The sequence below is a fragment of the Mytilus californianus genome, unplaced genomic scaffold, assembly GCF_021869535.1.
Source record: "Mytilus californianus isolate M0D057914Y unplaced genomic scaffold, xbMytCali1.0.p SCAF_5, whole genome shotgun sequence".
NCBI classification, from domain to species: Eukaryota; Metazoa; Mollusca; class Bivalvia; order Mytilida; family Mytilidae; genus Mytilus; species Mytilus californianus.
Genome location: NW_026262701.1, coordinates 84010980 through 84029413, shown reverse-complemented (window position 1 = coordinate 84029413; position 18434 = coordinate 84010980). Strand labels below are relative to the sequence as shown.

The 18434-nt window shown below is 32.2% G+C and overlaps 1 protein-coding gene across 1 annotated transcript in view; it reads right to left on the bottom strand.

Moving 5' to 3' along the window:
- Window positions 1-16899, bottom strand: part of LOC127703221 (NADH-ubiquinone oxidoreductase 49 kDa subunit-like) — a 30350-nt gene extending 13451 nt beyond the window's left edge. Inside the window, exons 1-6 of the mRNA XM_052207746.1 lie at window positions 16770-16899; window positions 14263-14378; window positions 10721-10833; window positions 9299-9379; window positions 4961-5081; window positions 3867-4054 (exon numbers count right to left, since the gene is read on the bottom strand). Coding sequence (XP_052063706.1) covers window positions 3867-4054; window positions 4961-5081; window positions 9299-9379; window positions 10721-10833; window positions 14263-14378; window positions 16770-16870 — 720 coding nt within the window. The 5' untranslated portion in view covers window positions 16871-16899. The remainder of the gene's footprint in view (window positions 1-3866; window positions 4055-4960; window positions 5082-9298; window positions 9380-10720; window positions 10834-14262; window positions 14379-16769) is intronic.
- Window positions 16900-18434: the final 1535 nt, after the last annotated feature.

Here is an 18434-nt window from a genome sequence, read left to right as displayed (position 1 = left end):
ATTGCTTATAGTATACAAAAAATTCTGCAATTTTTCATTTGTAAAGGGGCACAACTCTAGAACAGTAAAAGTGAGGCCACCAAAATTCAAACTTGATCTGTGTTTTGTAGTGATCAGCATTGCATATAAGTTTCATAACATTTGTTTGAGGCAAACAAAAGTTAGAGAACAGAAACGAAAGATTCAGCAATTTTTCCATTTGTAAAGGGGCATAACTGTAGAACGGCAAAAGTGACGCCACCAAAATTCAAACTTGATCTGTGTTTTGTGGTAATCAGCATTGTGTATTAGTTTCATAACATTTGGTTGAGGCAAACTAAAGTGAGAGAACAGAAACCAATTTTGGGATGTACGTACTGATGGACGGACAAGGGTAAAACTTAATGCCCCCTCCGCTACAGCATGGGCATAAAAACAGACCAAACCATGAAAACTTTATATTGACCAATGAACCATGAATATGAGGTCAAGGTCAAAGGAACCCTGCCAGACAGACATCTACACTTTACAATCATTCCATGGATCAAATATAGTTGACATATCAAATATAGTATTTAAGAAACAAACTTTATTAACCAGGAAAAACATAACATTGACCAAGGAACCATGAAAATGAGGTCAACGTCTGATGATACCTGCCAGACTGACATGTACAGGATTTCTGCTGGCGGTCGCCATTTTCGCTTTTTGCGATGATTAAAATTCATTATTGGCGAAAGAATTTGGCCAAAGAAATATAACGATTCGATTTCATCCATCTTGTTTACTTTTTTTCGGGTTTCTCTGACTTTACCTGATGAGACAATATTCATAATTCACCTTGAACTTGTTACGATTTTGACAGAAAATCAACAATCAGCTGATTGCATTTTATAGCTGTAGGCAACAATGGACTAATTAATAAAGGTGTTGATTGTATTCCTTGATGAAATGATGTGGTTAAATGGCGTCAGTTGTCACCTAAAGGATTTATTTACAACTTTGCAATGCACATGTTTGAAGCATAGTTTTACGTCTTCTCGTTTTCTCTTTAACGATGGTCTGGAAAAGAAAACTGTTGTTATGACCAAAACTAGTACTGTTCAAAAGCAAGAAAAATATCCGACTTTAAACTTTATCCTTTAACTTTGATAAAAATAATTGATTTGAAGTGGGTCCAGTACTTTTCAATCGTTTTGGCGTCGCACATGTTTCAAGCCTAGTTTTAAGATGGTCCGGAAAAGAAAACTGTTGCTACGAAGAAATATATTCATAAGTAAGAAAAATCCCTGACGTAAGCCTTTATTCTTCAACTAGACAGGACAATATACATCCGATAAACTTATGGAAGATGCATCTCGTGTTCCCAGAAGTCAAAAATTATGATTTAATGATCTATATTGCAATTTTACAGTATCTTTGGAAAAGTAAATGTTAATGTTTATTCATTACAATGTAGATTAAAATAAATGTGGATAGTGTCCACATGTGGACACAGATAGATGATGCCCCAGCTTGCATATCATATAGTTATAAAGGGACATAACTGAAGAACGGAAAAAGTGACATTACCCAAATTTGAACTTGATCTGAGTTTTATGGTAATAAGCATTGTGTGTAAGTCTCATAACATTTGGTTGAGGCTAACTTAAGTAGAGAACAGAAACTAAAAATTCAGCAATTTTTCTATTTGTAAATACGCATAACTCTAGAACGGTTGTGTATAAGTTTTATAACATTTGGTTGAGACAAACTAAAGTTAGAGAACGGAAACGAAAAATTCAGCAATTTTTATGTTTTTAAAAAGGAACATAACTCAAGAATGGTAAAAGTGTCGCCACCAAATTCTGTACTTAATCTGTATTATGTAGTAATAAGCATTGTGTATAAGTTTCATAACATTTGGTTGAGGCAAACTAAAGTTAGAAAACGGAAACAAAAAATTTGTACTTGATCTTAGTTTTGCGGTAATGAATATTGTGTATAGGTTTCATAATGTTTGGTTGGGGCAAACTTAAGTAACAGAATGGAAACTAAAAATTTTGCAATCTTTCGATTTAAAAAGGGGCATAACTCAATAAACGTTAAAGTGACACTACCAAAGTTCAACTTGATCTGTGTTTTATCAGTGGAAGTCAAAATTAAACATTGCATTGTATAAAGCATTGATGTAGTTGATTCAACTCTAATCATGGACAAAGGAAGATAACTCCAATTTTTAAAAAAATTACTTGATATTTAGAAGAAAATAAAAATTTTGCAATTTTTCCATTTATAAAGGGGCATACTTCTAGAACAGTTAAAGTGACGCCACCAAAATTCAAACTTGATCTGTGCTTTGTGGTAATAAGCATTGTGTATAAGTTTTATAACATTTGGATGAGGCAAACTCAAGTTAGAGAACGGAAACCAATTTTAGAACGTACGGACCGACTTACATACGTACGTACAGACGGACAAGGGTAAAACTTAATGCCCACTCTGCTAAGGCAGGGGCATTAAAAAAAATTGAAGAATTATCATAGACAAAAATGGGGCAAACAAAATTTTTTTGTTAGAAAGAAGGAAAATTTTAAAGAAAAATATGTTTATGTTAGTTGTTAGTTGGCGAAAAAGAATTGAAAGTGGCAAAAATAATATTGTTTTGGCTAAAGAGGTGGCGAAAATGAAAATTGACCCAGGGGAAACCCTGGACATGTAAATTGTAAAATATTTCCATACACCAAATATATCTGACCTATTGCATATAGTATTAGAAAAACAAACCAAAACACAAAAACTTCGCTTACACCACTGAACCATGAAAATGAGGTCAAGGTGAGATGACACCTGCCAGTTGGACATGTACACCTTACAATCATTCCATACACCAAATATAGTAGACTATTGCTTATGGTATCTGAGATATGGACTTGACCACGAAAACTTAACCTTCTCACTGATCCATGAAATGAGGTTGAGGTCAAGTGAAAACTATCTGACAGGCATGAGGACAGTACAAGATATGACCATACCAAATATAGTTATCCTATTACTCATAATAAGAGAGAAATTAACATTACAATAAAATCATTACTCTTTTTTTCAAGTAGTCACTGAACCATGAAAATGAGGTCAAGGACAATGGACAGATGGAAACTTCATAACATAAGTCTTTTATATACAAAGTATGAAGCATCCAGGTCATCTATATTCTGAAATATTAAGCTTTTAAGACGTTTGTTAATGTCCCTGCTGCCAGATCACTATCCCTATGTCGTGCTGTCGCAGGCTTGACAAAAATCAGAATTTGATTAGTGCTTTATATCAGATGTTCTGATTTTGACCACATGATGTGCAATTCAAAAATTGACATGACACCTGCTCACCTTGAGCTGAAATACATTTTAACCTCTTTCAACCTAGTCTTTTTTACTATATGAACAAGAAGTTTCAATTCTTTTCAATGTCAAATAATCCTCAAACAATAAGCTCAGCAGAAAATATCAAAATATTAATGTATCAATAACCTTGACTTTTAATTCATGAGTAAATAAATAACAATTATATGTATTAACAAGTCATTTCTTCTATCATGTCAATATTGATTTCTTATAGATGTTGAAAAAGAAGTTAGCACAAAATATGCTTTTATACATGGAGGTCAATTTTATGGTTTGTTGAAAATTCACTGGTTAATGAATTTGTTTCATTCTTGGTTTGAAAATAAAATTTACCTATAACACACCTCCAGATAAAAATAAACCATGTGATTCAAACTTGAGACACATCTCTTTGGACACGAATAAGTCACATGATACTAACCTGTGCTACACCCGCGGTCTGATGTAAGCTGCATGTAATCTAGCTCCTGACACTTGGATACGAATAAGTCACATGATACTTACCTGTGCTACACCCCCAGGTCTGACGTAAGCTGCATGTAATCTAGCTCCTGACACTCGTTCATAAAACTCCATTAATTTTTCTCTCTCTTCGAATAACCAGAAGAAGGGTGTCATGGCTCCAACATCCAATGCATGTGTACCAATACCCATAATGTGATTTAATATTCTTGTTATTTCACCAAACATGGCTGAAAGTAGAACAATATATACTTTATGATTAGAAACGTGTGCCTTTGGCTAGGGGCAAAAGTCTAGTCAAAACAATCGCCTAAATCTCAATTTTTTTCTTAATTATATTAATGTTCAGTCACCTATCAGCCATGCTAGAATGAAAGTCCAGAAAATATGTTTTTGAACCATTGGATTCAGTGAAAAATCCTGTTTGACTGTGATTTTTCACAGTAACTGTTGATAAGGGTGTTTTACTTTGACTGTATATAACAGGAATATATAGATATAAGAAGATGTGGTATGAGTGCCAATGAGACAACACTCCATCCATACCATTATATACAAAGGGATTGGTAATCCGACTGCAATCATTGCAACATCAGCAATCACCCTGTTTCACTGTGAATCAATCATCATTACCAATATTGATTTCTTACTGTATGCCTTACATGTAATGTATATGTTGTGTACAAGTTGTAATTTCATACAAATTATAATTTGTACAGGGTTTTTGTACAAGTTATCAGTATTTTGACACACACCTTCTATCACCAGGTGATACAAGTTAATCTTCAATAATTATCCAGTTCGATGTTTTACTCACACATTTATATACTTCAACCTAACATTAAGCACTGTCCTCTATGTCATAAAACTACAAAGAAGGACACCTGATTGGTTTAAATTATATTTTTATTTTTTGACTAATACCATATTCTATGTCCACAAAATATATTTTAGTGTTATTATATAAACTTTGTGTCAGTACTATGTGCAAGACTTTTCAACAATTAGGCCCCAAAGAGAACCTTCTCCTTATATAATTATGGTTCGGTCATTTATTAGATTTAGTTTAAAATTGAACATAAATAAAACTGATATTTATACAAATAATGTGTAACAAAAAATTTCATAGTTCTTACTTCTAATCCATTTGGCTCTCTCTGGTACCTCTATATTAAGAAGTTTCTCTACCGCCATTGAATAACATTGTTCACTACACATCATAGACACATAGTCTAACCTGTCAAAGTAGGGTAAGGCCTGAAAAAAATAACATTGCTCACTACACATCATAGACACATAATCTAACCTGTCAAAGTAGGGCAAGGCCTGAAAAATAACATTGCTCACTACACATCATAGACACATAATCTAACCTGTCAAAGTAGGGCAAGGCCTGAAAAATAACATTGCTCACTACACATCATAGACACATAGTCTAACCTGTCAAAGTAGGGTAAGGCCTGAAAAAAAAACATTACTCACTACACATCATAGACACATAGTCTAACCTGTCAAAGTATGGTAAGGCCTGAAAAAAATAACATTGCTCACTACACATCATAGACACATAGTCTAACCTGTCAAAGTAGGGCAAGGCCTAAAAAAAATAACATTGTTCACTACATATCATAGACACATAGTCTAACCTGTCAAAGTAGGGTAAGACCTGAAAAAAAAACATTACTCACTACACATCATAGACACATAGTCTAACCTGTCAAAGTATGGTAAGGCCTGAAAAAAATAACATTGCTCACTACACATCATAGACACATAGTCTAACCTGTCAAAGTAGGGCAAGGCCTAAAAAAAATAACATTGTTCACTACACATCATAGACACATAGTCTAACCTGTCAAAGTAGGGTAAAGCCTGAAAAAAATAACATTGTTCACTACACATCATAGACACATAGTCTAACCTGTCAAAGTATGGTAAGGCCTGAAAAAAATAACATTGCTCACTACACATCATAGACACATAGTCTAAACCTGTCAAAGCAGGGTAAAGCCTACAAAAAATAACATTGCTCACTACACATCATAGACACATAGTCTACCACCTGTCAAAGTAGGGTAAGGCCTGAAAAAAATAACATTAAATACTGTAAATCCATGTCCTTAAAAAATTCAAGAAGAGTGCTTATTAAAAAGTAAAATCACAAAAATACTGAACTCCGAGGAAAATTCAATAAAATGCTTCGCTGGGGCGCAGCTTGATACGACCGCAGAGGTCGAACCCTGAACAGTTGGGGCAAGTATGGACACAACATTCAAGCTTGATACAGCTCTGAATTTGGATTGTTATTAAATATTTGACACAGCATAGGTTTCTGACACAGAAAGAATGTGGTCTAAGAACTTGAATTTTTTTAATTTACCTATTATGGTCCAATGTCCAAAATCAAAATACATGGTTAGATTCAGCATATCAAAGAACCCCATATATTCAATTTTTGTTAAAATCAAACAAAGTTTAATTTTGGACCCCAACTTGGACAAACTTGAAAACTGGGCCCATAATCAAAAATCTAAACACATGTTTAGATTCAGCATATCAAAGAACCCCAAGATTTCAATTTTTGCTAAAATCAAACTAAGTTTAATTTTGGACCCTTTGGACCTTAATGTAGACCAATTTAAAAAACGGGACTTAAAATTAAAAATCTAAATACAAGGTCAGATTTGGAATATCAAAGAACCCCAATAATTCAATTTTTGATGAAATCAAACAAAGTTTAATTTTGGACCCTTTTGACCTCAATATGAACCAATTTGATAGCGGGGCCCACAAATAAAAATTCTAAATTCATGGTTAGATTCAGCATATCAAAGAACCCCATATATTCAATTTTTGTTGAAATCAAACAAAGTTTAATTTTGGACCCCAATTTGGACCAACTTGAAAACTGGGCCCATAATCAAAAATCTAAACACATGTTTAGATTCAGCATATTAAAGAACCCCAAGAATTCAATTTTTGTTAAAATCAAACTAAGTTTAATTTTGGACCCTTTGGACCTCAATGAAGACCAATTTAAAAAACGGGACCCAAATTAAAAATCTAAAAACACGGTTAGATTTGGCATATCAAAGAACCCCAATAATTCAATTTTCGATGAAATCAAACAAAGTTTAATTTTGGACCCTTTTGACCTCAATATGAACCAATTTGATAGCGGGGCCTACAAATAAAAAATCTAAATACATGGTTAGATTCAGCATATCAAAGAACCTCATATATTCAATTTTTGTTGAAATCAAACAAAGTTTAATTTTGGAACCCAATTTGGACCAACTTGAAAACTGGGCCCATAATCAAAAATCTAAATACATGTTTAGATTCAGCATATCAAAGAACCCCATATATTCAATTTTTGTTGAAATCAAACAAAGTTTAAATACTGGACCCTATCTTGGACCAACTTGAAAACTGGGCCCATAATCAAAAATCTAAACACATGTTTAGATTCAGCATATCAAAGAACCCCAATAATTCAATTTTTGTTAAAATCAAACTAAGTTTAATTTTGGACCCTTTGGACCTCAATGTAGACCAATTTAAAAAACAGGACCCAAAATTAAAAACCTAAATACACGGTTAGATTTGGAATATCAAAGAACCCCAATAATTCAATTTTAGATGAAATCAAACAAAGTTTAATTTTGGACCCTTTTGACCTCAATATGAACCAATTAGATAACGGGGTCCACAAATAAAAAATCTAAATACATGGTTAGATTCAGCATATCAAAGAACCCCATATATTCAATTTTTGTTGAAATCAAACAAAGTTTAATTTTGGACCCCAATTTGGACCAACTTGAAAACTGGGCCAAAAATCAAAAATCTAATTACATGTTTAGATTCAGCATATCAAAGAACCTCATATATTCAATTTTTGCTAAAATCAAACAAAGTTTAATTTTGGACCCTTTGGACATTAATGTAGACCAATTTGAAAACTGGACCCAAAATTAAAAATCTAAATACACTGTTAGATTCGGCATAACAAATAAATAAATGTGATCAAAGATTTTACAAATCTAATGCGCCATGCTGTGCAATTAAAGATTACTTCTTGAAATTTTTCAATATTTGAAATTTGAAAAAAAAATAATATTTGAAGAATAATTCTTTTTAATTTCTGAAATCTGAAATGAGAAAAAATTGGCCCCCCCCCTTTTTCCCCCAAAAAAATTCTTTCCCTCAAGATATGGTCATAATCTCAATTCAAATTTCCAATGGAGTTGGCAACCATAATTACCCATTTAAATTTACCATAGTGCTAACTTAATCTATTTTATAATAGAATTAATAAAAATATAGTGTCAAATCTTTCATATGGATTTTTTTGTAAAAAAAAAAGATGAAAACATTTGCAGATATTTTTACTGGTCTTCCTTTATAAATATGCATTTCTTTAAACATAATTTAAAAGCAGTGTAAGGGAAGTAACCAAAACGTTGTATTTGGATTACCTCCCTTACACTGTTTTAGATTATCTTTATTGTTCATTAACCATTACTTTATACATAATTTAAAAGCAGTGTAAGGGAGATAATTTCAATGATGTATTTGATTTATCTCCCTTACACTGCTTTAAATTATGTTTTGTACTAAAGTATTTGTCCATTAACCAGGACAACCTTGTTTTTCCCCCTTTTTTGCCCCTAATTCCTAAACGGTTTGAGCCATAACCCCCCAAAGCAAATCCTAACCATCCCTTTGTGGTATGGAAACTTGTAGTATAATATCTGAGAGATCCATACACCATTCCACAGTTATTGTCTGGAAACTAGAAAATGCTCATTTTTGGCCCCTTTTTGGCCCCTAATTCCTTAACTGTTGGTACCATAACCCCCAAAATCAATCCCAACCTTCCTTTTGTGGTATTTAACCTTATGGTCAAATTTCAAAAAGATCCATTCACTTAAACTAAAGTTAGAGTGCGAAAACCAATATGTATTCGGACGACGACGCTGGACGACGACGACGACGACGACACCAACGTCATACCAATATACGACCACAAAATTTTTTTGCGGTCGTATAAAAAGGAAAGTCCTTAATCACTCACAAACAGAACTGTCATCTTCAGTCACTAGGCATGCTAGGGACAAAGTTTTCACTTGACATATTTAATGACAATAAGAAATCAGATATGGTCACAAGAGTTGAAATTACAAGTTTGTAGTTCCTCATAATGACTGTTGTAGTTTTGTCTACTATGGCCATCTTGCTATGCTACCCTCGTAGCAGAGGAAGATCAACATTGCATGATGCAGAGATGCTGAAAGACACAGGTCAATCCCACATATTTTGGAGAGTATATATACGAAGAAATATTTACGGTCCAGATATAAATACATGGTGCAGTGATCACATTTGTGCATTAGATGAATATCTAAATAATTTTGTTTGAACATATATATCTTATATGTGACTATATTACATCTATAAGTAGTAATTACCTGTGTGTATGTTTTATATTCTATGAGTTTTTCTGTACCTCTGTGTAAAAGTCCTATATGTGGATCACATCTTTCAACAGTCTGAAAATAAAATGTAATGAACTTAAGTAGCCCTCATAAATAAATGTTATCCTGAACATGCATGTAATATTTGTCTCTAGACTTTGCCATAAGACAATACCACAAGACCGTGCCACTAGACGTTTAGCAAACAACAATCTACCAGTATTTTAAGCTCTTTAGACATGTTAGAGATGCCCATCAGAATTTCTTTTGGCCATAAATATTATATATAAATGTAACTATGTTTCAAAATGTTACTGTGCTAAGCAAAAGGCTCAAGATTTTTTAATTGCATATAGACATAATACTTTTTAATGCCCATTGCACCACAAAGGTTATAGTTATAAAATAATTTTAAAAATCAATTATTTTATCTAAACAAATTAAAGCGCTAAAAAATGTACTTCTGACAGTCAGTCAGAGCTCAGACATAAACAAGTTGTTTTTTGTTTTTGACCTACAGAAGTAAAAAAATGTATTTATTATAAAAATGTGTTTGCATTTTCAGATTTATTTAAGTCAGAAAATGACAGACTTGTTTAGGTCTATTTATGTTTATGAAAAAAAGACTTAATTTTAATTGGTGGCCAAAGTGCACCACTTATGACATCATAAACCTGTCTAAGAGTTCACAAGGACCTGAGCTATCTACATTGTATATTTAATTATCTAATTGATCATTTTTACTTAACATAAGATTATTTTCCTCATTTTGTGTGGTTATAGATGGTTGCATTGTAAAGTAAATAAACATTATCTCCGTTTTTTTAGGCTCTTATGCATATTTTTCTTTAGAAGACAAAGCATTGTCCTTCAATGTTGTCATAATTTCATGTAGATGCATGACCTTTTTATAAATATGCTTGGGTCTTGAAGTTGACCAATTTTGGTAACTTATCGACTTGTAGGAGTCAATATTTGCAACTTTTTAATTCTGGTCAAATATTTCTTGCTTAACACTAATTGACTTATTGAAGTCATAATTTGTCTTAAATTAAAGGGAGACAAATCTTGAAACCTACAAATTTAGACCTCTATGAGTCAAAAGCAGATTTAGACTTATTTATGTCTGAGCTCTGACTGACAGTGGGTGTTGTTTGTTGCTACATCTATCATATTTCTTTTTTGTTAATTGTTTTGTACATAAATCATTGTATGTCAGGCCATTAGTAAAGGAAAACTATACTAGAGAATGCAGGGTTGCATAAGAAATTTTAGACAAATTCATGGCATTTTCAGGACAATCTCCTTTTCTGCCCCTTTTTAAAATGAAAAAAATATCGCCATGATAACAATATCATTCATATTTTATAATCATTGACCACTGTTGACAGTCGTCAAATAAAAAAAAAAACTCACTTCTCCATCTAAAACCATAATCATTCTCAATACACCATGAGCTGCTGGATGCTGAGGTCCAAAGTTCATTGTTATGTTTTGTACTTGTTTCTCCAAGGGATGTTCATCCATTACTGATAAAAACATAATAATATGCAAGGTCAATAGGTTAATGGAAAGTTTGTATGGTATAGTACCTGCCACTAATTGTGTAAGTCTATTGTTCTTGTATTGAATCATATTATTAGTAATACCCATACAATATAATCAAAAACAAGCATTCTGAGAGTATTGCATGGCAATACATAGTCCCCCACCGGTTAAGAATTCATTGTACTGGAACAAAATCCTAACTTGATCTATAACTTTGCATGGTGTAAACTAAATACATGTAACAAATATCAAGTCAATATCTTCAAGCATGACGAAAAAAAAGCATTTGAGTGAATTTTCTAAGTCCAAGGACCATAACTCTGCACAACTTGATCTGTAACTTGTCATGATAAAACTATATACCAATTATTAAATCAATATCTTCAAGCATGACAACAAAAAGTGTGGAAAACTGATTATTTGAGTGAATCTTCTAAGTCCAATTAATGACCATAACTCTGCACAAAATCATCAGACCAGAACACAATTTGAACTTGATCTGTAACTTGTCATGATAAAAGTATATACCATATTTCAAATCAATATCTTCATGCACCAAGAAAATAAAATGCTTCGCTGGGGCGCAGCTTGATACGACCGCAGAGGTCGAACCCTGAACAGTTGGGGCAAGTATGGACACAACATTCAAGCTTGATACAGCTCTGAATTTGGATTGTTATTAAATATTTGAAACAGCATAGGTTTCTGACACAGAAAGAATGTGGTCTAAGAACTTGTATTTTTTTAATTTACCTATTATGGTCCAATGTCCAAAATCAAAATACATGGTTAGATTCAGCATATCAAAGAACCCCATATATTCAATTTTTGTTAAAATCAAACAAAGTTTAATTTTGGACCCCAACTTAGACAAACTTGAAAACTGGGCCCATAATCAAAAATCTAAACACATGTTTAGATTCAGCATATCAAAGAACCCCAAGAATTCAATTTTTGCTAAAATCAAACTAAGTTTAATTTTGGACCCTTTGGACCTTAATGTAGACCAATTTAAAAAACGGGACTTTAAATTAAAAATCTAAATACACGGTTAGATTTGGAATATCAAAGAACCCCAATAATTCAATTTTTGATGAAATCAAACAAAGTTTAATTTTGGACCCTTTTGACCTCAATATGAACCAATTTGATAGCGGGGCCCACAAATAAAAAATCTAAATTCATGGTTAGATTCAGCATATCAAAGAACCCCATATATTCAATTTTTGTTGAAATCAAAAAAAGTTTAATTTTGGACCCCAACTTGGACCAACTTGAAAACTGGGCCCATAATCAAAAATCTAAACACATGTTTAGATTCAGCATATCAAAGAACCCCAAGAATTCAATTTTTGTTAAAATCAAACTAAGTTTAATTTTGGACCCTTGGACCTCAATGAAGACCAATTTAAAAAACGGGACCCAAATTAAACATCTAAAAACACGGTTAGATTTGGCATATCAAAGAACCCCAATAATTCAATTTTTGATGAAATCAAACAAAGTTTAATTTTGGACCCTTTTGACCTCAATATGAACCAATTTGATAACGGGGTCCACAAATAAAAAATCTAAATACATGGTTAGATTCAGCATATCAAAGAACCCCATATATTCAATTTTTGTTGAAATCAAACAAAGTTTAATTTTGGACCCCAATTTGAACCAACTTGAAAACTGGGCCAAAAATCAAAAATCTAAATACATGTTTAGATTCAGCATATCAAAGAACCTCATATATTCAATTTTTGCTAAAATCAAACAAAGTTTAATTTTGGACCCATTGGACCTTAATGTAGACTATTTTGAAAACTGGACCCAAAATTAAAAATCTAAATACACTGTTAGATTCGGCACAACAAATAAATAAATGTGATCAAAGATTTAACAAATCTAATGCGCCATACTGTGCAATTAAAGATTACTTCTTGAAATTTTTCAATATTTGAAATTTGAAAAAAAAAATAATATTTGAAGAATAATTCTTTTTAATTTCTGAAATCTGAAATGAGAAAAAATTGACCCCCCACAATTTCTTTTTACCCCCCCCCCCCTTTTTCCCCAAAAAAATTCTTTCCCTCAAGATATGGTGATAATCTCAATTCAAATTTCCAATGGAGTTGGCAACCATAATTACCCATTTAAATTTACTATAGTGCTAACTTAATCTATTTTATAATAGAATTAAAAATATATATAGTGTCAAATCTTTCATATGGATTTTTTGGTAAAAAAAAATGATGCAACATTTGCAGATATTTTTACTGGTCTTCCTTTATAAATATGCATTTCTTTAAACATAATTTAAAAGCAGTGTAAGGGAAGTAACCAAAACGTTGTATTTGGATTACCTCCCTTACACTGTTTTAAATTATCTTTATTGTTCATTAACCATTACTTTATACATAATTAAAAGCAGTGTAAGGGAGATAATTTCAATGATGTATTTGATTTATCTCCCTTACACTGCTTTAAATTATGTTTTGTACTAAAGTATTTGTCCATTAACCAGGACAACCGTGTTTTTCCCCCTTTTTTGCCCCTAATTCCTAAACGGTTTGAGCCATAACCCCCCAAAGCAAATCCTAACCATCCCTTTGTGGTATGGAAACTTGTAGTATAATTTCAGAGAGATCCATACACCGTTCCACAGTTATTGTCTGGAAACTAGAAAATGCTTATTTTTGGCCCCTTATTCCTTAACTGTTGGTACCATAACCCCCAAATTCAATCCCAACCTTCCTTTTGTGGTATTTAACCTTATGGTAAAATTTCAAAAAGATCCATTCACTTAAACTAAAGTTAGAGTGCGAAAACCAATGTGTCTTCGGACGACGACGACGCCAACTTCATACCAATATACGAACACAAAACTTTTTTGCGGTCGTATAAAAAGTGAGAAAAACTGATTTGCCAGACTGATGGATGGACCGAACGACAGACAGACGGAGTACAAACCTAAAGTCCCCTTCGACTTTGCCGGTAGGGGACTAATAAATGTGAAGTACTCAATGGTAATATAAAACAATATAATTAAAATTTGAAAATGTTGTCAATGCTATTACAAACCTTGTTTTTGTCATTTAGAAAGTTTTACCATGTATAGAAAAATCTTTAATAATTATTTGTGAATATGATCCCTTGTAGAAAGGAAATTGCACTAACGTGACTTGCAAGATGATGCAGTTTAATTTTCTACTAAGAATAATATTCACTCATATAAGTGAACTTATTGCTCTTATACTGGTGAATGTAATTCCTTGCAAAATTACATATTTTGGAAACTCCATAAAATATTTGAAATTTTTCTCATACAGATCTTTAAAAAAATAATTAAACCAAAAGATGTTTTTCATACATGTATGTGGTTTTATCTGTTATTTTTTTGTACATTAAATTAATTTGCAAACCTGTAATTTCTGGATATACCCAGTCAGTCTGTTTCTCATTAGGAAAAGCAACTGGACAAAGATATTTTTCTAGATAATCCTTATCTGGTGTCCATACTTTTCCCCCTCTTTCTTGTCTGGAAAAAAATGAAAGAAAAATATAAGAATACATTTGTATTAATCTCACTGAAAAGGACATGTCATGCAATAGTATTTCTGAAGACACATAACATATGATTTATACTTCTAAACAACTCCATTGTATTAAAAGTGATGTTAGTGTGGAATTAGTGTTAACTCTATTGTATTAAAAGTTATGTTAGTGTGGAATTAGTGGTAACTCTATTGTATTAAAAGCGATGTTAGTGTGGAATTAGTGTTAACTCCACTGTATTAAAAGTGATGTCAGTGTGGGATTAGCGTTTCAGGAGGAATACCTCTGAGTAATTATATTTAAAAAAAAAACAGATGTCTGAGAAAATTTGTTAAAGCCAATAAAATCTGTATGAATGGACACCTTTGTTAATTTTATTTACAAAAGTAACTTATATAAGAAATAGTTTTAATAAGCCTCATTTTCAACATTCAATGCAACTTGTATAGGTAATTTTGAAATTTATTTGTTTAAGTAATGCCTGACTGTGTATTTGACTGTTTATTGGTCATCTTACTGTCTCTTAAATCCTATAGAAATATCATAGACTAAGCAACAGTTTAGGAATATGACAGTTGTTTTCACTCATTCTGTTGGTTGATAACGTTCGATTTCATCAGTTTTTATTGACTTCCCCCTGTTTTTAAATACCTTGGAGTTCGATACTTTTGTTATACTTTTTTAAAAACAGAACATTCAAATCTTGAGAAGGAAGGAGCTTAAGTGATGCAGAAAATTAGTATGCAGAAGACTTGAAGCTATGCTAATTTTGTTACTATGGTCACGTTTTGGCTGCAAAATTTGAAAATGAATTACCTTTTCATATTTGGCATGTTTAGTAATGAATTGAAAGAATAAAATATTTTTCATAAGATAAGCACATTAAGGCATAAGATAATACTTGATTAGTTCTGGAAGGTTATTGTTGCAAGATTTTTTACATTTATCATCAAACTTTTAAGTAATCAGATTTTACAAATTTTCATGAAATAGAATGCTCTTTTAGATGTTTTATGAAAAATTCTTGATAGGAGTGTAAAACCAGAATCAACAGCTATGTGGTTGAATTTCTTAGATGACAAAAATCAAACCTTCTACCATTTATGCTCCCATTGGATGCATATTTAAGCAGTTATCAAATTTAAGCTGTAGTCTGACATCCCAGGCTTGTGATACATTCCATTGAAAATATATATTTGTTCAAAGTTTGTTTTGAAGACTGTTAAAGTACTGAATGTGCAATACCAAGTGTATCATAAAATTGAGAATGGAAATGGGGAATGTGTCAAAGAGACAACAACCGGACCATAGAGCAGACAACATAATGACTTTACTATAAATAAATTATTTATAATAAACAAATAATTTAAAAATTGTATGTTTTCGAATATTATAAATATAGTTGTGAAAATAAATAATCAGTCCTTTGCTTTATTAAAAATGAAAATGAAAAATCTTGCTTCAATAGTGCAGAAAATAGATAATCTGTCCTCTTAGTTTACAAAAATAAATAACCGATCCAAAACAAATCCTCCTGGCCCCCCCTCCCCCAGAATATCAAATGGTTGTCCCCTCATAGACAGTCGGTGAGATCCGATCTATTTTAGAATTTGATTAGTCAAGAGACTTTTTTCAATCAGCCAATTAAATTACATGTATTATCAATTACATATGTAAATGTCTGGATATTGTACATGTAAACATTGTTTCATTGTATGTAACAAAGTACAGACACATCTTCATGACCTTGTTAAAATCTCTCAGGGAATTTTTTCCTACAAGATTGGGTCATTCAGGTTGTTTGAGCGTAGTTAAAATACAACCTGATTCCAGTTTATCAGAAAAATTTCAAGAAGTTTCAGACACTTTGATTTCTTAACATTTGTTTCTAGAAACAATTAAATTTTCCTCCCTTTATCATGTTTATAACAACATGAACAATAAAAACCATGGCTGAAACGACTTTACAAAGTCATGAAAGTATAGCAAACTGGCAGAATGGCCAAACGACTGTGGTCGAACTGGCAGCGTGGCCTTCACGTCCTCCATCGATCAGAAATTCTGCAAGATAAAATACAAAATGGCAATTGGTGCAGCTAAGTCAGTAAGTGTGATTTTTGGGTCAAGATTTGCAGTTTAAAATTATAAAGAAATCAGACAAGCACCCCAAGACATGTTGTGTTATGTTTGACTTATGGTTATGAAAATTACCAGCCCACCTCGACAGATGTGTGACAATCTCTCAGTAAGTTTCAAGATGCCTACTATTTTAATGCAAGTTTTGTTATGAAATATGTGATTCAAGGACAAACGTTATAACGTCATGATACTTGTAACTGCATGCAAGAACTGAGTTAAAATAACAGCAAATTACTGTGCATAATAAAGAGGACTTGTTCTTGTCAGCAAGGGCTTCCGACATGCATTGATAACTGCTGGAGAAGCCTTTCGTAACAAGCTTCCCAGCGCTGCCATTTCGGGTTTTGTAATTCCGGAAGTTGTGTGTCTAATAGTAAAGTGTAGATTACGTGACTTTTACTACAGTGAAGTGCTCATTATAGTTTACATCCCTGTCTTTCACCTGTTATATTTTCTTTTCACGGAAAACAAATATAATTCAACAGACAATTGTTATATCACATTACTAAAATTATTATATCAGTCTTTAATATGTTGTATTTTGTATAAGGGATCATTTTTTTCCTGGATCCTAGTTTCACATGTTTCAGGACACATTAATTAATATTAGAGGGTCGAAATGGGGGTACCTTCATAACGAATAACGGTTAAAATTCTTGCCAAATGACGTTAACGGTAATTTGTGGTGCATGACGGTAAAATGTACTCTTTCTTTTAGACGATAAAACAATCGACTGATTTTGACGAATCACGTTAAATTTTCGGTCCAAAAATAACGGTAACGACCTCTGACGAATCACGATAATGATATTTTGACGAATCACGGTAAAATTATAACCAATTTGACGCTAACGGTAGCCGAAAATGACCGTTTGACGCATGACGGTAAAGGGCATTACTACCCTCATATTATGATGTTCATTTTACTACCATCATGTAACATACTGGTTGTACTGTAGATGTTTGATATATAGCCTGGTTCCACAGATTAGTAAGGGTCATATTATTATATATGTCATTTAATTTGAGTTCGATCATAGAATGCTATAGTGAATAATTAGTTACCAGGTTTTATGAATATTGACACTCGTTTATGAAGTACGATACAATACGCTTGGTTGATTATAATGATTTACTATTTGATACGACTTATCAAATGCATGTATTTGTATTTAGTAATATATAATTGCAAGTTTATATATATTATGATCATGATGAACGGTAACTGCATTCTTGATACTCAGTATAGTTTATTGTATACGGAATAGAATATAATATACGATCTTTACGAACAGTATTTATATTCAGTGTTCTAGTATAAGAGTTTAATAAGACTGCATGTGATATTGATAAATGTTATAATCATATATATGCTATTGTTATTGCAGGGTTATTTTCCTACGTTAAATTGTATATGTATATAACAAAGTGATGTCAAAGAACCCTAGACTTGTCGTTTATGGAATCCCCGTAAAACAAGATTATTATATAATTATAATTACATTACATTTCATTATAATACGTTATTTTGATTGGCTAACAGCAATCTCGCGACATTCTGAAATTAATCTTCATTTAAGAATTGGATGCTTATTTTTGTAAATTTATTGGGGTGTAAAAGCATTGACCGAAGTACATTTTGTATGAAGCGCGGAAGCGCTTCATTCTAAAAATGTGCGCACGGTCAACGCTTTTACAACCCTATAAAATAACTAAAAGAAGCATTCAATACCTATAATTAAATTTGTTTGCTAGGATCATGAAAACACGAGTTTTTCATTTGTTTACCTGTGCACTTCATTGTGGAAGCTCGTGTCGTCGTGAATTTTACATTTCATTTTGAAATGAAGGTTGATTTTAGAATGACGCGAGATTGCTGTTAGCCAATCGAAATAACGTA